This window comes from Galleria mellonella, unplaced genomic scaffold, assembly GCF_026898425.1.
Source record: "Galleria mellonella isolate WM207_F2 unplaced genomic scaffold, CSIRO_AGI_GalMel_v1 utg35, whole genome shotgun sequence".
NCBI classification, from domain to species: Eukaryota; Metazoa; Arthropoda; class Insecta; order Lepidoptera; family Pyralidae; genus Galleria; species Galleria mellonella.
In genome coordinates this window covers 2,506,571-2,530,983 of record NW_026442082.1, presented here as the reverse complement: position 1 = coordinate 2,530,983, position 24,413 = coordinate 2,506,571, and the positions used below count along the sequence as shown (strand labels likewise).

At 31.3% G+C, this 24,413-nt stretch overlaps 2 protein-coding genes across 2 annotated transcripts in view; one reads left to right on the top strand and one right to left on the bottom strand.

The window, feature by feature from the left end:
* LOC113514504 (uncharacterized) overlaps nt 1-24,413 on the top strand; it is a 408,650-nt gene that overhangs the window by 317,424 nt on the left and 66,813 nt on the right. The gene's annotated exons all lie outside the window — the stretch shown is intronic.
* LOC113514509 (uncharacterized) overlaps nt 1,100-24,413 on the bottom strand; it is a 37,522-nt gene continuing 14,208 nt past the window's right edge. The window contains exons 2-5 of the mRNA XM_031908257.2: nt 16,313-16,393; nt 5,570-5,759; nt 3,441-3,691; nt 1,100-1,686 (exon numbers count right to left, since the gene is read on the bottom strand). Of these exons, the coding sequence (XP_031764117.1) occupies nt 1,604-1,686; nt 3,441-3,691; nt 5,570-5,759; nt 16,313-16,393 (605 nt within the window). The 3' untranslated portion in view covers nt 1,100-1,603. The remainder of the gene's footprint in view (nt 1,687-3,440; nt 3,692-5,569; nt 5,760-16,312; nt 16,394-24,413) is intronic.

Genomic DNA, 24,413 nt, shown 5'->3' with positions numbered 1-24,413 from the left:
ATGACGATAGAAGCATAAACGAGATAGAGCTACCCGTACTTAGCGTAGTTCTACCTCTCATACTATTCGTAGTATATTTAATTGTATTGTTCACAAAGGAACTATATAGTATGAACAAAGAAAAGCGGATATAGCTGTAACACCGTCGCATTTCCCAATACAAAAGCACAAAGGGATTCTTCGGCAGTTCCGTGCAATTTAATTAATGCTTCGGTCAATTTATTTGTGTAAAATACTAGTATGCGCTATTCCATTTTGTAATTTTGATTTTACTTAGAATTTTCTCCTTTCAGGTATGTTAATAATATCGCGACGCATTTCCTGCAGCATCATTTGAATATATTATTGCTTAATTTCACGGAAATATCTCTTCTTAATTTTATACTTTCGCTATGTTTACACAAATATTTTAAATACACAATCGGCGTCGGTAATACACAAGCAGGTATGTAGGTACTGTTTATCTGTAAAGGTGTTTACATCGCGTTAAGTCCCGATTGTGTATTTAAAATATCTCTACTTATTGTTCAGCTTTTTTTTTATTATATAAATAGTTAGTTTTTAACCTAATATTTCATACGCGTTAATTTCACAAGGATTAAAACAGATAAATAGACCACTAGATGGCGAATTAAAATAAAAAAAAATTAAGTCTTTTCAAAATTTAAAATTTAAAATTCAGGAACACAACTGTGAGAAAGGCATTAAATTTAATGCAGTTGTTTTTGCGTATGCAATAATAATAAAAATAATAATTCCAGGTTTATCCACCATAAGCCTTCCCAATAAGGGGAGTTTTGCCAGTGGTTGTCACGTTTGGCAGGCGGTTTGGCAACCATTGTTAGGCTTTTAAAGATATTTTAAGAGGGACGCTGCCTACGGGAAAGGAATGGCCCTTTTTATGCCGGGGCACACACGACGAATTTTTACTAATTGAGTACATTGTACTAATACTTTATTAGCAGTTAAATATGTACTATTTATTATTTCATCATTCAATTAAAATGAATACACAACGCACAGGTACCTGCATAGAATATAATATTTTAAAATTATATCAAATTTATTTGTTTATTTGAAATAAAACAACCAGTAGCTGTTAATGTCATTTTATTATTCTATGTGCTGAATAAATAAGTCTTATTACAAATGTCGCTTATAAATAAAAATAAATAAAGTCGACGGGCTCGCGCTTATAGTAATCAGTCTTTAGAAAATACAAGACCAGAAATTTTCTTAACAACAAGGTGGGGCAGTGTTCACGCAGTGTTTTAAATTGCCAGGACCTGAGGAAGATTTGAACATTGAACAAGGAAACATAAGTCCCCAGCAACTTAAAACAGTGCGACTGCGTTATATTTTTGCTAAATGTCAGACCGCCACGCACAAACTTATCACAGTTACAACGGATCAAGTCAGCGTGGCAATCTGACATTTAGCGGTATTATCTACTAAACGACGCCACTTGATCCACATTACGTCCACATGTCCAATTATGTATGAGCCGGTGGTATGGCCATGTCAGCCATGGCTTGGCCAAACATTTGGGGGCCATACATTTGCGGCATCGTGTACATTGGCATCGGCATCGACGGTGAGTAACTTAGTGGCGGGGGTGTTTGTAACCCGAATAGGATTCTGAAGTAGCGCGCGAGGTTCCATAAAACATTGGACGTCGCCGATAACCTGCACATAATACACAATAACAGTAAAATACAATAATACATTACAAATATCAATTCAAATATGTCTAAACAAATATTTAACTCGATAATACTAAAACAATATAGATAATTAGTAACCCCTTTACTATATATAACATATAAAAGGGATTTTTTATAACCATTGTTTTAAAGATTAAATCAAATCATCTATTGATTAGGTATTTAACAACATGACTTTTATTAGTAAAGGAGTTATTTTTTTTTTATGAAATATGAAATAAAATAATTTTAAAGTTATAAAATATATCTACAAAAAGTTTCTCCATAATTTATTTTCTTATAACCTTTTAATCTACAGATTTATGAGGGTCAAGTTACAAATTAAATTAAATACAAAAAGAATAAATTAAGACTATGGGGTGCCCATCTGTGAGGCTGTAGAAAAAGCTTAAAGTACAAGAATTCATTACAATATTGAATGAATACATGACAACATTAATATTAAGAATAAGATTATTTACATAATTTATATATTAAATTATAAATAACATGAAATATATTGAATATTACTATGCAAAACATTATGAAGGTATATTTTTTCTTTTAATTAATTACATTTAGTATTAAAAGAATTAAATAACAAAAAAATAATAAATTATCGAGCCAAAATATATATTAATTCTAAGATATAACACATTTTCATTGATATTTACAATATTTGAGTACTTGTGACTATGTACTCTAACTTTTTACATTTATATGACATACAATTGTCATTTACCACCACCAATATCAGTTTGTATATCTAAATGCTCATAAATGCCCACTAATATAAAAACTTAACTATAATTTACTACTTATTTAGCTACTACTATAATTATTTTATATTAAACATAATAAATTATTCTGGATAAAAAAATTCATTTAACATATCAAGACCCCATACTATTACTTTATAAGCAACACTATAATACAATGGTTTCTTTTTAGTTTCTTCTTTCATAACTGTTTTGGCATAGTCATTAGCTTTTTCTACAAAAGAATTTATTGTTTCAGAATTAAATATTAATGAAAGTAAATCAAGAAAACCTCTGCCACGTACCGTGTAAATGTCATTATCATAACTACTATTTCTAAATGATAAATTATAGTCGTTAGTTAAGCTTCTCTTTACTCTACTCTTAGTTGGTCTACTTTTAAACCGTTTTTTAAATTTATTTTGTTTATGTAAATTTGTGTTATTATTTTTAAGTTCGTTTGGTATTACTACAATCGGTCTCCATTCACTCGATTCAGTAGGTAATTGTTCTTTTACAAATAAATCTTTTGGCTTAAACTGTTCAATTTTATATGGTACAAGTCTACTATTATTTGGTCTAAATATATGAGGGTCGATGTAATATTTAATTCTGGGGTAATAGTAAGTGTGCGGATAATTGTATTTATATTTCTTTGTTTTCATATAATCATGCAAATCTTTATTTTGCTTGAGCCTTTCTAAGTTAACTTTTAACTCGGTATACTTTTTTGGTCTGGTTCTAACATTTTTTCTATACGTCATTTTTCTTTGTGCAATAAACCTAGGCTGCGGAACTAATATCTCTTTCGGTTTCTTGGACTCAGCCACCTCGGGCTCATAACTTTTTGTAGTTTGAACATCGGAATTCAAACCTCTAAACGAAGCTGGCATACTATAAAAGACATTAGCAATTGGGTCTATTAAATTCTTAATGCTTTCAATGACTGGTTCGAAGAATTTTAGTAACTTCGACTTACCATCCCATCTTTCAGCTGCTCTTGTTGAATTAACTAGGAGCGTAGGTGCCTGTTGCGATGATTGAGCACTGACATCATTGGGTTGCAACAATTCATGTGCATGAGGATGGGTTCCCAGAGCAGTAGGGTTATACATCTCTGGCGATCCGAATTGTGGGCTCACTCCGCTTACGGAATAAGCGTGGGAGGAGGCACTCGGGAAATCGATCGGATATTGTGAGTAAAGATATGGATGGTTTTGTAAACCGACGCTGGAACGCAAAGAAAGCCTATGTTTAAAAATTTAATTACATTGTAACATATGGTTGATATATTTTGCGAGTCATGAAATTATTTTATGGGTAAAGTCATCGTCTTTCGTCTTTTCGGATAAGTCATATGGTTTTCTTTCACTTGTCATGTCTTAATTGTTTCAGTCCAGCTTCTTAAGTATTTCTGAATACATCCAAATTAAATTTCGTGAAAAGAAAAATTGTACACAATTTTGAGTTTCAGTTAACTCAATCCGAATTAATCGCTGTCATATTTTTATTTTTTATTTATTTTACTCGTCAAATTTATATTTATTGCCTTTTTTAAATATGTTTCCAAACTTTAAAAAAATTAATTAGTGGATTACGTTTCAGTAATAATGGATTATTATTAGTAAAGCAATCAAGTATTCTAGTTGAAACAAAACTTCCGTTTTCCTTGTTCTACTAAATGTAGGAATAATATAATTCCTATCTCCTAAAATCCGTAAGCATTTCTTTTAAAATATTAAGTTACCAAGAAATTATTATATCCGTATAATTTTAGAATATACACAGGCAGAATAGAAGTAACTTCTATGTTATTTTAGTAGGTAACCTAACCTAATCTAAATTTAATTTAAAAAAAAATTAATATGTGGTGGGAAGAATGGGCAAAATAATCAGACGCTCTCACCAAGAATTAATACTCGAAGATTGAACCCATGAGCTATTTTAAGTATCATCAGTTAGAACCAGATCCTGAGAGAATGTAAAAATAATTTGACTAACTCCTTACTGTAACATGTTCTAACATCCTACAATTTTATAGTACCTTAAATTTACCCCATTCTTGTACAAAATTATTATTATCGTTATTAATATATTTAATCGCTCTTACTGAGGTTTTTTAATTTAAATCCACTAAGTTCAATTTAGCGTGTGTTAACATAAAACTATTTTAATTAAAAGACCGTTCATATTGTTTCCAAAATTTATAAATTTGTTTAATGGAGATTCTAGTAATCAATGAGATAGCAGTATAACCTTCTAAATATAATCATAAGGGCGTTAATTAGTAGTTATAGCTACTTCGAAAGTCTTACAAATATTACTATAAATTAGTCGTTCAAATAATCTCTTGTTTCAGCAAGTCTGCGTTTGTAATGGTCAAGTAAAGTCATCATCAAATATCTCCAGTGAAATCGCATTGTTTAAGAAAATTTCCAACAGAAATGCTTGTTAATGCGAAAGTGGTCGACGGAATTCGCACGAACAATACATGATGTTTGTAGCGGAATTGTTTATAAAAAATGTCATGCAACATTTAAATTGATTGGTCGAGTGGAAATTCTCTTCGTGGCACATACGTGTATTTACAATGCGTCGCTTTCTATACCACCAGTCAGTCAAAACATGCTACACTGTAAAATTTGCTTTTAATTATCGGAACAATAGTAAACAATATAAGATAGATAGTTTCAATAAAAGCAATTGTACATTACAATAATATAAAGCAAAATTCTATAGCTCAAGGAAGAATTCTACTAAATTGAATATTCTATTAAAACAAATATAATATTTACATCGAAAAATAAATTGTCTTTAACTGATCTATCGATCGTTATAGTAAGTACATAATTAAAGTTAATAGACAGATGTACATATGACTATAATATATACAATGTAATATTTACTCTGAATTCCATTCTAACAACAACCTATTCTTTAAATACGTAAAATATATTTTATCTATAACATAATAAAAAGTAAAATTAACTAACCCTATATCGTCAGTAATATCAGAATTAGATATGTACATTATAGTAATATGAATTCTGCCTTTTAATATTTAATGCATATTTATCTAAAAATGGTGAAATGAAAGATTTAACTCACCCATTGCCATAAGACTCGTAGAGTTTTTTAACAGCCATGCCTACGGTGACGACGAGGGCCAGTTTGCTAGCCACGAAAGCCTTCAGGGTTAATACAGTGACTATTGCCAAAGCAAATATCACGGCTCCGGCTGATTTCATACCAAATAACAGAGGTATTATTGCCTGAAGGACTTTTTTCTTGTGTCTTCCTGTAAGTAAAATGAAAAACATGATGTTAATAAAGTAATGACAATGTGACAAAGAATGAACATTGTTAAAAAATAAACAAAAAAAAAAAAGGTAAAAAAATATAATTTAACTTATTTAACGACCTCTGTAAAGATATTCTTAGTAAATTGATAATTGTTCATTTAAACAGGAGACTTTCTGAGACCTAAAGTATTATGCATCCGTCTTATATACCATATCACATGTCTGTTGCATTATAGAAATAAATAAGACAAGCTTGGCATTAAATTAAGTAAAAAAATGTCAAAACTCATTTCTTCACACAGGTCTTTACAAACTCTTAGTACCCATCATTTCGTCACCTAATTCAGAAAAAGATTCAGTTAAAAAGAAAGGACAAAAAACTCGACACTTACTTTTTTCAAATAAAATTTGATATTAAGTATATAGGAAATAATATACAAATAAAGGCAAATAGTTTTTTTTTTGTACAAAAAATGTATGTACATATATTTGTTCAGTTAGTATGAAGCGTGGAGCGTTCTTTTTTTGAATAGTCATGTTCAAGTCACAGATGCAAAATAGGCGCGAGAGACAAGTGAGAATTATACTGTATAGAAAATTACTTCTACTATTTAATACCTATACCTATACTGTATTGTAAATTCTAAAGGAACACGTTAACTATGCAACTTTCTGATATCGTTTGACGATCAATTGATAACGATAAAATATTTCTGTGTTAGATTATTTTACAAATCTGCTCGCATAAAATAAAGTACTCAGATTATGGAATATGAACTTTATGTCCATGACTTAAGTGTTTATTTAGTAGTTGCGTATTTTATGTCTACAATCTTAATGGCTACTATTGTTTTCTTTAGTGATGGTCGAACGCCGATGAATGTCGGATCGACTAGCGTTAATCGATGAAAGTATCCGATTCCATGGTGTTCTAGATTTTTTCCTCGACCGTCATTTCCTTATTTGAATTTGATTTGAGAATAATAATCATTATGTTTCTATATGCCAATCATTCAGTGATTGTTCACTTTTGTCGTATCTTTATTAGTAACAGAGAAAGTAACAACTCTGGATAGGTACAATTGTCGTCTTAATTAATATTTAAATGCTATTTGCTAGCTTTAATCCGCGACTTTGTTCGCATAACTGGGATTCATTCACGGATTCACTGACCAGGATTAAATTTAGCCTATGGCCTTTTCCATACCATAAAGTACATGTATACCTAATTACATAGTGATTGATTAAACTGTTAAGGGGTTAACTACGTACGGGGTTAAGGGCAACAAACGGATTGACTTTCACATTAATAATATTAATAAGTAATGCTTTAATTTATATGTATCTCCTCATGTTATAGTGGATCATTTACAGTTCATGCGACTAGACTCTCCTCCACTACATATCTGCGAAATTCTGTCGCTGAATATTTTCATCTCATAAAGTTATTACGTTTATATATGTATATGTACGCATTATGTAACACTTAACAAATGTTAAGTGTTACAGCTACAAGTATGTTAAAAATAAAGGTCGACATATCCACATTGTATAGTGAATAATTGAAACCAACATGGCAGTAGGTCCTACCACCATCACATATATGTACCAATGCAATCAAATAATGTTAATGTGAATAAATAACCTATATATATATATTTAGGACATATTTAATCTGTATGCCAAAAATTATTCAAATTTTGCCATTTGAATAACAAATATCCAAATTATTTTACAAACTTCGCAAATATATCGGAAAGTGACGTTAATATTTTTGTTGATTCCACAAGTCGCAAATCATGAAGTTTAAAATTCAAACGATTGTTTACTTACATGCTTCGGATTCGAATATATTTGGGTGCAATGTATAATCGAACGATTATCCGATTAATATGTAAATAGTAATTTATTATGATTATGGAATTACTTTACTAAACTTGTATAAATTTATAATTTGAAATCCTTAACTGTAAGTTATACAGTCAAATATTTTCAAAATATTTAAAGTGGTAATTATGTTTATTAATTTGCCTAATTATTTATTTATTATTTATTGTACACAAAAATTACAACATATAATATATATAAAATAAAGATGTACAACAGGCGATCTTAACTCTGTAAGAGTTCTCTTCCAGCAAACCCTGAGTGGAAAGGAGCATTAATTACTAGCGGGCAGTATGCGTACAATAATAGAAGGAAACATTATAGATGTTTCTATTAAAAATAATAAAGTTAATTAAGTAGAAAGTAAAGTTAATTGTATAGTTATAATTTTTATACTAGCGTTTATGTCCGCGTGGCCGGGACATGTATTAAAATACTATAATAATGTATTAAAAATAGCTATTTTCCTCTCCATCTCATATAATATGTGTATACCAAATTTTATAGTAATTAAGTTATTAAAGCTCTATGAGGTAACAGATAAACAAGCTGACTTTCATATTTATAATATTAATAAGTAAGGATTTATGACAGCTTGTTTAGATTACTTATTGTTCACAGTAATTGTGTATTTTAACTCTGCGCATTTATAGATAAGGAATAATGCATTTATAATGCGTGAAAAGAAGAAGGTTATTGAGAGATTGTTAAAAAAAAAATTAAGACTAAATATATATTTCGATATGTTAGAATAGATTGTTTAAAAATGTAAACCTGACCTAGTTATTATTTTCATAAATCCATAAGAGATACACTAATTAATGTAATTAAATATTCCTATTTGTGTGAAAAGATTGATGAATGTGTAGGAAGCGAACGAGGCTTGTTTGAATCGAAGCATTTGGCGTTCCATTGTTTCTGACTACCCTAATGGGAGATAGGCGTGCCAGATATATATGTATATTCTTAATTAATAAATTTTATTACAGGGGAAAAGGGATTATTATTAATGGAGATTAAGGGCCCAATTATTAGTAAATATAGCCTGTCAGATTGACGCTTGCGGTTCCTTGGGATCCTTGCGGTTTCTTCTGGAAACCATTTCCTTCCTAACAAATTCATTACGATGGTTTAACTGACCTGACATCCTCACCTATCATCTCTCACTGGTGCTACGCCAGCTTATAACGATAGAACAGGTGGGGTTACATTACATAAAATTTGTATCACTGCGACACACTTGGTGAAAACATATTTTCATATTTGATATTGTTCTTTTTTTTCTTGTATATTTTTTTTTTATATATTTTAAAATTAGAATCTGAATGATTTGTAATTATATTAAATTGTCTTCTACGTATAATTTTGAATTGTTTATGTACTTAAATATTTTTCTGTATGTACTGTACTGCATGTAATTTTGTTTTAGACGTTTAGTCTATAGGCTTATATAGGCTATATTCTAAGCATTTGTATTTATTTATATACATGTTTGTCATATAGTTTTTTCTTTTAATGAATGATTATAGATTAGTAACCCCGCTTGTGCTATCGGTATATGCTGGCGGGGCACCAGTAAAGGATGACAGGTGAGAATGAAAGCAGGTCAGTTGGCCCATTGTGACGAATTCCACAAGAATTAATCATGGTTCCAGGGGATTGGGGGGACCATCGATAGTTTCCAAGGGGAACCGCGTGGAGGACCTGATAGGGTATATTGCTAGCAATGGGGCCGTTGAACCTCATTACTAACAATCCAGAGGGAGACTTTGTACAAAAGTCGATTGCTTGGGTACCCCTGTCCCATTCGTGTTTCAACCAAGAAGCAGTTGTGTTTGCATGGCTGTGTTTCGGTTTGAGGGGTGGGATATGGCGTGAATTTACTGGGTACAGAGGAATAACATCTGAGTCCTCAGGAATGGCAACGCATGGGAGGTATCATGGGCGAAACAGTATACTCTGTTATGTCCATGGTACTGCTCATGTCTATAGGCGACGGTTACCACTATCCACCAGGTGGGCCGTCAGCTTGTTTGCCATTCTAAGTTGTATAAAAAAAATCCCTTCCCCTCTTGCCATATGGTCACGGCATAAAATACGCCACCCCTTCTTTTCCCGTGGATGTCGTTAGAGACGACTAAGGGAACTTATGGTTGAGAGTTGGGCAACAGTGTCTCTCTTAAAACCACCAAAGACATGGAAACTACTAGATCTCCCTACCCCTTATAAAAGAGGCCTGTGTTGCTAAATGGACAATTAACGGCTGATATAATAATAATAATTATAATATGTTATAAATAAAAACTTTGAACAGTACTACTAAATTTATTCTGGATATCTTATGCATGTACCAATGTTGCTAAATTGAGTAATTTTTAGCAATTTTGAGTAAAAATTTTTCTGTTAGTGAAGTTATGGGAGAAAACTGAAATGAGCTCGGTGAAATTTGGTTAAATTTCTTGGCAGTTTTGGTACTTGTTAACATAACAATGATATGTCAAACATATACATAAAGATAGCAAAAGATGAGATAAAACAAGCAAGTCATCGGTGACAAATTTACTAGGAATTGTTAACGATAGTTCCCACGGGGGACCGCGCAATGGTCGACCGGACACGGTATATTACTTAGTAATGGGTTTGCTGGTCCACATTAGTAACAATCCTTTTCTCCTTACGTATTATAACTACTTGGCAAATAATGGACTTTATAGATATATTTTTTGTAAATATACCCATATTACATGTACATTACTTAGAAAACATTCGAGTGAAACATATTTCTACGTAAAAATATATTTCTCAAGAGGTTCCCGGTGTAAGTAAAGTAATAAATATACTACATCTGGCTTTCATAGAAAGGAGACATTACCTTTTATCAGCTATTAGATTGTGAAAGAGAAACAGAACAAATAAACTGAAAAATGTACTCAATTACAAGCTAAATATAAATCATAATCAAAAAACGTCAGGATTTTGTATTCAAAGTAAAAATAAAACCATCAAAACTAAGATTTGTTGTTCCATTTATATTCGCTTAACTGTTTCTGTCAGGAGAGTGACAGAATCCTGTACTTGAAACCAGTTTGGTATTTTCTCACTTTGATTTTAAACGCTATTATTTCGTTCTTTTATTTCATACTGATGGCCCACCTGATGGAAAGTACTAGTAGGAATCATTGAATGACATAAACAATATTATAGGCTTACAGAAATAGTGGCAATTGTTACCTATAAATATAAATAGCATCGTGGTCATCACAGAATATACTGTGACACCCGTGGTACTTCGCGTACGTTGTCATTTCTGAGAATTACAGTATTAATGGTCGAGGGATAGGCAGCGGCATCCCTCATAAAACATCGTCAAATTCTGGCTGCAGTTGCCAACCCACCTGCCAAGTGTGGCAACTACTGAACTACTGGCAATCCTCACCCCCTCGCCTTAGGGGGGGAGAGGCTTATATTCAGCAGTGTATAGTTAAGGGCTGATATGATGTTGGTAATGAATGATTGGATGAAAGGTGTTAACTGCCATATGCCACGATTCCAACCGAAATACAGTTGTACACGCATACTTTACGGTAGAAAAGCGAGTGAGACAGAGGTACCCACGCAAACAACTTTTGTACGCCTCTTTCTGACTTTGCATGAAAATGCAATAAACTATCATCCACTACTGCAATATCTAATAATAATATATAATAATTTTTACAAATTTTATTATGCATTAAAAAATAAATAAATTTATATCTATACTATTTGAAATTTTTCCCATAACAATTTTTATTATTTTTAATAATAATAATAATAATTAATAAATAGTAATAGCACTGTATGTAGTAGTCTTAGATTATATAGATAGAGCATCGAGACTCAAAAACGGGTCAACTTTTTGTCAGCTAATTGTCAAATTAACTGACTAATTTTTTCATTAGTGTTCATCACTTACGTATAAATTATATCTTGATGTATTATTTAACAAATAAAATGAATGTTTATGCATTAACAAATGCAGACATTATAAGACAAAATAAATATAGATGTCGCAAAGGTAATCGCTCATAACTATTTATCACGCAAAATTGTATGAAAATTCTGATCTGTTTTTTTCTAAATATTTCTATGGAGATACTCTATCTAGATAATCTAAGGTAGTAGTATACATATAATAATTCTCTAATGGCAGTAAACACTGATTAGGCCTATTTAAGATTATGTCCTATTCTCTGTGCCAAAGGCTATAGTATGTGCGTGCCAAATGTTATTATTGTAATACATGGTTTTGGGTTGTTAATTTACCAAGATATATTGTACCCACTGTGTACTACCAGAAGGCATAATTTACGAATGAATCTACAATATAAATTTGTATTGCATAGTATAATATAAGCACATTATTCTACGCAAAGGTTGTCTGGAAGAGATTGCTTCGTAATAAAGACCGCTTTTTGTGCTACATTATGCTTATTGAAAATTCTATAATAAGTCCTATAATATTGGTAAAATAAAGTGTTAATTATATAAATAAATTATTTTACTTATTACTTTACTAGTTTTAACCCCCAATGTCGATTGTGTGACTGGAATGTATTCGTTAACTAAGACAAAATATACCTGATCGAAAACATCGTTTTCTATCCGAAACACCGTATTTGTATTACGAGTATGTTCAAATTTCATGACAATTGGTTGAACTATTAAGGAGTAAATAAGTAATAAATAAACAAATTCACTTTCACTTTTTATAATATTGTAGATTACGCTTTGCGTCGTTAGTTCCGAGCCGATGTTCGCAATATTTTTTCTAATCGAAAAAGTTGTTGAGTTGTGTTAGTCCTATTTCAATTTTATGTCGTGAGAAGCTGTTCTCTTTACTGAAATAAATTTTAACTAAGCGACCTAGTATAGGCTTTAATTTTTAGGATTTTTCTCTCAAAACTGGCGTATGGCTCCTATTCTTTAATCACTTTGATCAGCTCTTAAAACATACTCCTGGATGACACGAAGTAGTGACATAATTTATATATATATAAAGATGCTGATTGATTGGTTTATTATCTAACCTACATATCAACATATTTTGACCTATTAATATACGACATATTTAATCGCTGAATCTAGAATCTTTAAATTTTGCAGCTGGATTCTTTTTATAACGCAGATTAACAATAAGAAAGGAATTTTGAAAGACTAATAAACATCCAGTTATCCATCTGTCCTTACACACTTTTGCATTTATATATTAATAGAATTTTTTTTATATATATTATATAGGAACTTAGAATGGCAATTAAACTGTCGGTCTATGTGATGAAAAGTGATAACCGTTACCTATTGTATCCTTTATTCATTGCTATTTCTGAGAACTAAGGTTTTATACCTCTGCACCCTGTAATTTCATTGCCATGCCCATCCTTGAAATCGAAACACAGCCATGCAAACACAATTGTTTCACGGAAGAAATAGGACAGTGGAAACTAAGCAGATAAGTTCTGTACAAAGTTTCCATCTGTTATTTATAAATATTACAGATATTAGTAGGTAAAAATTAAGATATTTTTTTTTTGTGTACATATTATTACAGATAAAAGAAACAGTAGGTGTCATGTCGTACAAGGAGGTCAAAGATATAGCCTGGGATAGAACTAGCTGGAAGTAAATGCATGAATTAGTTGCATCGACAAGAGGGAACTCTTAAATGAAAAGAGAGACATATTGTTAATCTTTATCTTTGAAGGGAACAATAAAGAGTTTTCATTAATTCATAAAACTCACAACATAATGCTGAACACGTATACTCACATTTATCTTTAATCTAGAACAATCGGAAGTTATTTACGGTAACAATGCTTCATTAAATACAAAATTTCCGCTGTCCGTCATACGCATTCGACTGATGCCAATTAAGGTAAAAAATCAATAGTGAAATGAATTAATGAGATAGCATGCGATGGATGTGAACTGATCAATTGTATTATTATGAAAATTTATTTACATCACAATTGAAATACAGTATATATGAGGAGCAAAAATGTTATGTATAAACTTAAATTTTTCAGTTCTTTTAGTTTGAAGATTGTCATAATATTGTACACCGATCTAACACTGATGCTTCTTTCCACCTTGGGTTTGCTGGAAGAAAACTCTTTTTGAGTTCAGCTCGCCTTTCTATATTTGCTTAACTATTATATTGTTTTGTGTATACAATAAAGTATAAATAAATAGATAAATTAAGATTGTGTTCCATAAAAAAATCGACTTTAATTGTGACGAAACCAACGAAACTACTAAACCGATTTTGATAAAATTTCTATAGGACCGGTCTGTAAATATATAAATTGTGAATGAGTTATGAATTGAGAATATGACACTAAATTCACATCTGTTGACGAATTAAAACGTGATCTCCTCAAAGTCGCTAAAAAACTCTCTTCCAGCATGTGAATTAAAAGTGATACCATATTTAATAGAGGGAATTGATAATTTGGAACTTTCATATTCTTATTTGTAGGAATGTTTCATTTTAAAACAAATTATAACTGGCCAGTATGTTACAGAATTTTATTTTTTCGCAATTTGTTCTTTTGGCAAGTTAGTCACTATTCGTGACTGAATGATGTATCTAAGTACAGTCTAAATTGTAGTATTAGACATTACACTTAAATCTACCACATCAACGACAGCTCATTGTTACGTTTGGTTAAAACTCTAATTATTTAAATCAGAATCTGATTGAAGGTAGTTAGCAAAATAGCGTTTGGCGTATGTACGTAACATACGCTGAACATTATTTTGCTAACTACCGGATCCGTTCTTCTCATTACGATTACAAATGTCCTCTCTCTTTTTTATGCAACTTAGAATTGCAATCAAGCTGACGGTCCACCTGATGGAAAATGGTAACCGTCGCCTATAGACATAAGCAGTACCATGGACATACAAAGTTTACTGTTTTGCCCATGATACCTCCCATGCGTTGTCATTCCTGAGGACTCAGGTGTTATTTCTCTGTACCCTGTAAATTCACTGCCTTATCCCACTCTTCAAACCGAAACACAGCCATGCAAACACAGCTTTACGGTAAAAACACGAATGAGACAGAGGTGCCCAAGCAAACGACTTTTGTACAAAGTCGCCCTCTGGTAAATTGATGGTAACATTACACATTTACAAAACTTCCTTAAAGTTGGTTCACGGACTTCCGAGATTAATGTGAATGAAAATCTTGGCATGAGATTTTATTAAAATAATGCAGACGTCGGTATTCTTGGAGGAATCTGCTCCTCCGTGTTTATATAAAGTAACAAATATATACAGGCAAACTTTGACAATAATAATATTAATGAGATGACGGTTCCAAGGTGAAGAAAGGAGTGACAGTGACGGATCACAGCGGCTAGACAGCTGTCTTGACGTTCAGTACCCTTATTAATATTTATTATTCTCTCATTGTAAACCCCCAATTCGTAACTGGATAAGGAAAAAGCCGGTAATGCTGTCAGACTTATTCTATTGAGGTTTTGTGTGTTACCATTAGTATATGTATTTGGAAGATTGTGGAACTTCTGGCGGTCAAACTTCAATTGTTGGCAGTCACACGCATACTAATGGTAGCGGAATTAAATAAAATAATTCTAATCAAATAACCAGCAACCTCCTTTTTTGAAGTCGGTGGAAATGACTTTTAAAAGGCACAAACGTGTATTACAAAGAGTGAAGGAAAAACTCCTTTAATCGTATATTTTCTTTAATTCAAATATTAAAATAATGTTGATATGTGAACGGCATCTACAAGAAAATTCGCTCTGTGTCTATGAAAGTTATATAATGGGCCAATAAAAACCTTTGTCAGTGTCAGTCAGCTAGTGTTAAAATATATCGAAAAATCACCTGTTAAGTTTTTTTCAAATCCTTCTAAGAGACATTGTAATGTAGATAAAGTTTATATAGTTACAGTAAAATAGAACTAACTATGTATATAAGCGAGGTATATTTCGAATAGGTTGTAATTTTATTTGTTACTTATTTATATAGTTACAGTAAAATAGAAGTAAATATGTATAAGCTAGGTATATTTCAAATAGGTTGTAATTTTATTTATTACTTATTTATATAGTTACAATAAAATAGAAGTAACTATGTATAAGCTAGGTATATTTCAAATAAGTAATAATTTTATTTGTTACTTCTTCTTCCTACCCGTATCCCAATTATTATATGGGGTCGGCGTAATATGTTCTTTATCCATATTACAACAAGATTTGGCTTATTTTACGACTGGCCATCTGCCTGTCGTCAACCCTCTTTGGGATGTAATTTGTAATGTTGTAATTTTATTTGTTACTAATTGATTATTTATTCTGAGGCTGAATATATTATTTTGTTATAATTACAATTAGTATATTGTTATATAGTATATTAATATTGGTAATTCTAGATTCCTATCTATTTAGGCAGAGAAAATTTTTATATTATTCATAATGGCAAATAAGCGGTCCATTTGACTGGATGTAGTAACGTCGTATAAGACATGAACATTCATAGAAAACAAGTTAACAATGACTAATAATGTAAAAATACATTAAAATCAGTCAAAAAGGTATCATCATTATCATTGATAAAATAATAAATAAATAAATATGAATATGTGAATACTTACTGAGACCTAATTTATGTCCTTTGTCGTCTATTTCCTCTTCAACCTTGCTTGACGATTTCTTCGGATTCGGATCCGAAACATCTGTAATTGTAATAAAATAATGTTAGTATTGAAGTATGGCTTTTATTAAAATTATATATTTAAATAAAGTATTTATCATCACTTTAAACATTAACCTCTTTATTCGTAAAAAATAAAAGATTTTACAGATTTTAACTATTACACTATTTTGTCACTTTCTTTCAAATTGGCGATTTAACTTAAAAGAAAGGTTTCAAACTACAAAAGAACTCAAAACAGTTCAATAGCTAAATTAAGTTTTTGAGATGAGATGTTTTTATGGATGAGGGGGTAGTTGTTTACTTTTAAATATCTATATATCCCATTATACATTTTTCTTAATAATTACTTAATGATTGTTATCTAAATTAATATTATGGATATATTTTTCTCTGATAATTTACTGACTGACACTAAAGAAGTCATATAAATATTTTGTCGGATAAGTTACTGATTGATTCTGATTTTGAAGTCATAGACTTATAAAACAGTGGTTTTGCTGTGACTTCTTGATGGAACTTCATAACAATGACTATATAATATTATTTAAAATAATTGTAAAATCTTTTTATTATTAAAGAAAGAAGAAAGAAAGAAAGAAATGTTTTTATTCAAGTAAACTTAGGTTTAAGCATTTTTCATAGAAATATCATAAATAGATAAATAACGTAGTAGAAATATGATTTCTGGTAGTTTATTGATTGATGCAGAATTTGAAACCAAATATTTGTTCCAATTAGGAAATCGAATTACACATATAGAGATAACCATCACCATAACTTCGAATTCAAAAGATGTTTCTTTTCCCTTCTAGAATAGTATCGATGTCCTTTAAATTAAACCAAGAGTAAAGTTTCATTTAATGAAACGGAGTTCGAATACATATTAAAATTAGACCCGATGCTATTTTACTTTGATTTGAATTACAGATTTGAACTTGTAATCCTGTAAGTCGAAAGCAGTGTTGCCATGAGAGTTCTTCGTGATAAATCTACACTTATTCTGTTATAAATAATTTTAATCAAAAATTAAATTAGATAAGTTAGAAAAAGATTAAACATTTGAGACTTAGGTATTTTAATTAGTTTGATACAAATTAAGCGGTAAAATTAAAATATCTTAAAACTGAGTATTTAAATCTAAAATCCCTACAAATATTTTATAACATTTATATGTTAAAGTGAGTTTGTATGCTTATTACCTCTTGGCACCGTAACAACTCAATCAATCGTCTTGAAATTTGATACATACATACTATTTGGAATGAATGGAGAATAGGCTACTGTTTATACTGGTTAAGCAATATACTCTCACAGGAACGAAGTCGCGGGTAATAGTTAGTTTTGTATAATTTCCAGATTGGATAGTTAAATATAAGTACCTATATTGATTGCTGTTATGACAAATAATTTGACTTGTCGACTAATTTTGCATTACTTTTTTTAGTTTATAGATAAGTACATTTCACTTTATAATTGATAATGTAATCACGTGACATAACCATAAACAAATTTAGTCAAATTGAGAGACCCTTTCTAAGTTGGTTAAAGTAAAATTAAGTTCCATCGAAGTAAATCAATATAACAGAAACAGTTTACCATAGATACAATGTATGTAATAAACTGTGCATAATTTATTTTATAAAGTGTGTATCCAAACATTGAAATCTACTCGACAACCCAGGAGATATGTCTAAATTAATTGAATAAAAAAAACCTTTGATTTGAGATTTTAAGTCGAATTTAGTCTGACAACACATGTTTATTACAAAATTAGCTACCCACAAACATCATTTACCAAAGAGAGACTTTGTATAAGTCGTCTGAATAGCTGTCTCGCTTGTATTTCTGAAGTGAAGTGATAATGAAATTACAGGATAAGGGAGCATAGCACTATAATTCTTAGGGATGACATTACATGAAGTGAATTATATAAGTATAAAGTTAGCATATATTATAACATAGCATTATAGGCATTATAGTTAATACCGTGATGTTCATAGTACTGTTCATGTCTATATTTTTTTTACTATATCAAACGTTAACTATCCAGTGCTGGATATAGGACTATAAGTGGGGTGTTGCCAGTAGTTGCCACGCTTGGCAGGCGGGTTGGCAAGATAGGCTTTCATGATGTTTTAAAAGGGACATTGTTGTTCCTTTTAAAACATCATGAAAGCCTAACTAAATTAATAACATTAATTTCCTTAATCGCTTCTTACGATACCCACGGGAAGGAAAGGGATGCATATTCTATGCTGAGACGACGTCATTTCTATAGATGGCAGTTTTTGCATTTAATTAGGCGAACCGTCAGCTAGATTGCCATTCTAAGTATCATAAAAAAATAGATTTCATACGAAAGTCCTTTATTTCGAATTGACATTGTAAATATATTCGATTATAGCTAGATAGTTTCCATTCGATTTAAATCGTTATAAATCATGACATAATCGGTTATATTGATACAAATTATTCAGATAATCTCATTCAATGTGATCTTTACGCTTTCAAAGCAGTATATTTCTAAACTGTCGAACCGTGCAGTTATATCTACTTGATTATATCGAAGTTAGTTTTTCCAAGACGAACACAACTGTCTAACTTGATTATAAGACACGCTGTAAAAGTTCAGAGGTTCCCAAACTACTCGTATTTCGTGGAACAGTTTTTTATAGGATTTCAACATGTGACCACATGGTTCTGAGCAAACACTAAAATGTCTTTTCGATAATTAATGTGTATAAGTAATACCCACTTATGAACTAAATTTCTAAGTGTAATGAAGTTTTCATTTTAAACCAAATTAACTGCTTTTCGTAAATGTATCATCATATTAGTCTTTAACTGTCCACTGCTGAATATAAGTCTCTCCCTTAGGGGGTTTTGCCAGTATGAGATATGATGATGATGATGTTGGTGTTTTACCTCCACACCCTCAAATTTCACTGTCCTATCATGACAGAGGCATTCGAGCACACGGCTTTTGTTCAAAGTCTCTCTCTGTTGTTCTGGTTTTTACATTATAATCACTATTAATTACACTATCAACACATATTTTCATATAAATGCTCTATTTTTTTTTTTTGCTGACTTGTCGTCAGCTCTTTGGAGGCGATAACCACTTTGAGCACCACTGCTGTAAATGATCAGGACCTCATTTCTACTCTCGTTCGGGCGAGAAATGAACTTTTCCAAATTGGCTTGCTTCATCTGAGTGCTCTGGGTACGGCTCTCAAATAATCCTTTTGTTTTTTAAAACAAAAGTCTTCATAATAAATGTAATTCTGTCAGAACATCTACTAAAAGAAGTCATTTTTCGTTTTTTTTTTTTATTCAATCATGCAAATACCTTCAAAAACTTAAGATTTTTTAATACCACTTAAACCTCTTGGGCTTGTGTATGGCACTTTACATTTCTTTCTCAAATAATAAGTATTGACATTAATATTCTACTGAAAAGCAAGGTTGGACTGAAAATATGCTCTTAGTTTATATTTTATATTTTTGACAGTAATACTGTTTTGCAAGTCGATAGACAAAGAATTTAAAGGATTGTTCTTTTAAGAGGCAATATTTTGTCATTTAAATGCATGTTTAAAGGTGCCGACTTGATCCCGCAATTAGTCGAGCTTAAACCGTTAATTATTAATGTAATATATAATGTGTTCTTACAAAACATCAAAGTTTTGACTTTTCTAATTTTTTACTTTTCATGAATAGGCAGGATTCGACATTATTTAAACAATAAATTTAAGCCAACTATTTGACATATTTTAATATAATACTACCGGTTTGACTTACATATAATTAGATCGAAAAAGCTCGCCTAGTTTCGGAATCAATTCGTGATCCTTAGTCATGAGCAACTATGATGGAAGCACGAGCCTGACTCGTGACTATTTAATATATGTATGTAATGATAGTATCATTACAAATGAATAAGCCTGAATATTTCACATAGCAGCAACTAAAATATTTATGTAGTATATAGAATTTAATTATATTATACTAAAATACATTTTGACAATATATGCGTTACTAAATATACATATTTATGCCATAAAGAAAATATAAATAATGCCTCAATAAAATAACATATAAGTCGTGCAATTCCTTTTATGGATGTTAATGGAATAATAACCCTGCCTTCGCCACGCCACCAGCCACGCTGGTGAAGCATCAGTAAAGGATGATAAGTGAAAATGAAAACAGGTCAGTTAGCCTGTCGTGGCGAATTCCACAAGAATTAACTAAGATAGTTTACAGAGGAAACTACGCGAAGGTTTATTTATTAGGGTATGTTGCTAGGAATTGGGCTATTAGATCCCCATTATTAACAATCCTTTACCCCCCAGTATTCGTGTAATTATAACTGTTTATATTTTGCGGAGATAAAACCCATAGTCATGGAAGGGTGAGGAAGTGTATTAAACTACTGTGGTATACCACTAAGGTATAGAGATATTTGGATTTGTACATTTATTATCAAATACTGCGTGAATGCCAAATAAGTAAGGCACCAAGAAATAACAAAAGAATTTTCATATATTGTACAACATTAGTAAAGCTATAAGGATTTATACTAATAAATCCAGGACTCCGTTAGGGACTATAAATTGCTTGATTATTCCGCAGTAGGGTTGACGAAATTGATTCGATTTAATTGAAGATCGATTTTTGAATTACGATCCATGATTTTCAAGATCGATGATTTAAGGATAGAATTATTTGTTCTATACGTAATTTTGTTTTGTTTTTTTTTTATTATTATTATAAAAAAAAAAACTTTAAATCCTCTATGTTGTTGTATAGAAAACAGAAAAATTTTGAATCCTCTGTGTTGTTGTATAGTTTTCTATTTTCTACTTCCTACTATGTTATTTGCCCACTGCTATATGCCATATAGGTCTTCCCTATAGATTGTCATGAGAAACGGGGCCATTCCATAGACTGTTGACAAATAAGGTAAGATTTGCTAAAAGTTGTCACATGCATATAAAAAAATCAATCGATTAACGTCACAGATCTTTTGAATGTCGATTCGATCAACAATGGATATGTGTTTTCCGATTTGAGTGAATATTTTGTATGAGACACGAGATGAATATTTCGTTCAAGACCGAAAACCCTATTCTAGACTTTTCCAAATGAGCGGGCCTTTGCCAATGTCAGAAGGCGTCAACAGATGGCGGCGGGTGGCGTTGACATATGAATGAGAATTAACAGGCTGCCGAGTGCTTGTGACTCGTAATTTCTTCTGCTTTTCTTAAAGTGGTATTCGTCCGTAAGAGCGCTAAATTAAAATATAATGGGTATATTTATTAAGCAATTTTCAACAAAAGGAATCTTTTAATTCCTTTAAATTGTTACTATGGCTATATTACGCAATTACGTCGTTTTAATATCGATTTTAAATCAATTTTAAATAGATTTTAACCGAATATTTTTTTCTAATTGATGAGGTTACCCCGTGTTAGTCTCTAATAATTCTCTGATTATTAAATTGACTTTTTTAACAGAATTAAAGACTGGATGTAACAAAGCAAAGTTTACTTACAGATATATAATTCCACGTTCTAAATTAAAATATTTTTAACCTTATATATTATTAACGATCATAATTTTTATCACTGTGTAAATATTACAGTGGCTATTTTTTTTTTCAAAGCAAAAGATACCCGAAGCATTTACTTAAATATTTGAATTTCAGACATATATAAAGCAGTAATATAAATAGTATATCAATCGTTAGCTCAGCGGGGAGTATTGCTTAGAGACATAAACACTGATTTCCAGCTACGACTTATTTATGGAGCCCTAGTAACTACTAGGCTAACAAGCGGTACGTAATTTAACGACCTACGATAATACGAAATGAATATGTCTGAGTGTTTTTTTTTATGTATTCACTAGCGAACCGTCCTAGCTTCGCACGGGTAGACAAAAACATAAATTAGTATTTTATGTTAGCTTTAAGAGACAAATTTCTGATACCTTGTGTTTTTTTAATGGATGAAAATGAAATGGTAACCCCGCCTGTGCTATCGGCATACATTGGCGTCCACCAGTGAGAGATGACAGGTGAGAATGAAAAGAGGCCAGTTAGCCCATAGTGACGAATTCCACTAAAACTAACCACGATGGTTTCCAAGGGGAATCACGTGGAGGTAGACCTGATAGGGTTATATTGTTAGCAATATGACAGTTAAACCCCAATCCAGTAAGTAACAATCCCTTACCCCCCCCCCCCTCCTAATTGTGTTAAATTATTGTAATTATCACTATTTGTATTTTGAATATAATGTACAGCATATGCTACTCATTGATAATGTAGCTTTCTATAGATGAAAGAATTTTAAAATCGCACAAGTTTTGACAATTTGAGGAAACATTTTATTTTTAAATGTTGTTTTGATTGTAACGTATCACCTCAAAAACTACTAAATTGATTTAAAAAATTATTTCGTTTACAAAAAATTACAGTATCAGCGAATGACATAACATGCTATATTTTATTTAAAAAAAAATAGAGATCTCTATGAAAATTACTATATGATAATCGAAAGCGTACAAAATTTGCCTATTAAAGACAATCGTCACCATCAAATCAGTCATTAACTGACCACTGCTGATAGGCCTCAACCATAGAAGTGAGGTTTTGCCAGTGGTTGTCATGCTTGGCTTGCGAGTTGGCAACCGCAATTAGGGTTTTGCTGATGTTTTAAGAGGGACGCTGCTGTCCATCCCACGAACTTCAAGTTCCCTTAGTCACCTTTTACAACACCCACTGGAAGGGAAGGAGTGGCCCATTCTATGCTGGGATCATACGGCAATTAAAGCTAATATAAAATACTAAGTTTTATATTATACTAGTTACTAAATTTTATATCCATGCGGAATCGAGACAGATTATTATTACGATACGGCCAGGATTAGGTATGTATTTATTGTAATTTTCTATAAATGCCTATATTTTAACACGTGCCACTCATGGTGTTATAGTGTCCATAGGCTACGGTGACCGTTTACCAATAGACAGGCCAATTATTTTTCGCTGTAGAAGTATATATATAAAAAAAAAGATTAAGTCAACATAGCAAACTTTATAATGACTATTGCACGTCAGTAATGACAAAATGTGTGAAACCATTGTAAAATTACCATATCACCTTATTGTACCACATTTTTAGCAATAAAAATTCATTCATTCATTCATAAAAATGTCTTTTAGGTATATGTTTATTTAATGAATATCGGTATACGCTGACGGGGCACCAGTGAGGGATGATAGGTGAGGACGAAAACTTATCAGTTCGTTCATCGTGTCGAATTCCACAACAGTCGACCACGACGGTTTCTAGGGAGAACCGCGTGAAAGTTTCCCTTGTAGGCATTTGTTGGTCCAAGTTTGAAATTATTACATCAAATTTAATCACTACCCATCCGAACATAATGCAGTTTGCATTATGTATACATAGATAGGATTTAGTTATATTTTTATTATTATGTACAAATGGATTATTCAATTTAAATATTGAATTTTATATCTCTATGCAACGTAAAGTATGCCCGTTACATATGTCACTCACGCCCACATAATTTGTAGTATAAAATGATTTTGTATACGTGACATAGCTGAAACAGATGTTGAATACGTGGTGGAAATTGTAAAGTCCTTTGTTGGATCGCGTATGTGTATTAAAGTACTTGTTTGTTATGAATAAATCATTATCGGTGTTCTTTTATGATTATATTTATTTCAGAACCGAAATAATGAACGGTTATCAGCTTGTATTAATGTAATATATCTGATACAAATTGCAACGTTCAAACCTGATTTATGTTATCTATATAACAAGCAATAAAAAATATTTCTTTATTTATATAAATACACATAACATGATTTGATACACGGTCAAATAGTTCGATCAGGGGGGAAAGGGATTGTTACTAATGGAGACTGAGAATCCTATTGCTAGCAATATACCCGACCAGGTTGACCTCCTCGCGGTTCCCCTGGAAACTATCATGGTTAATTC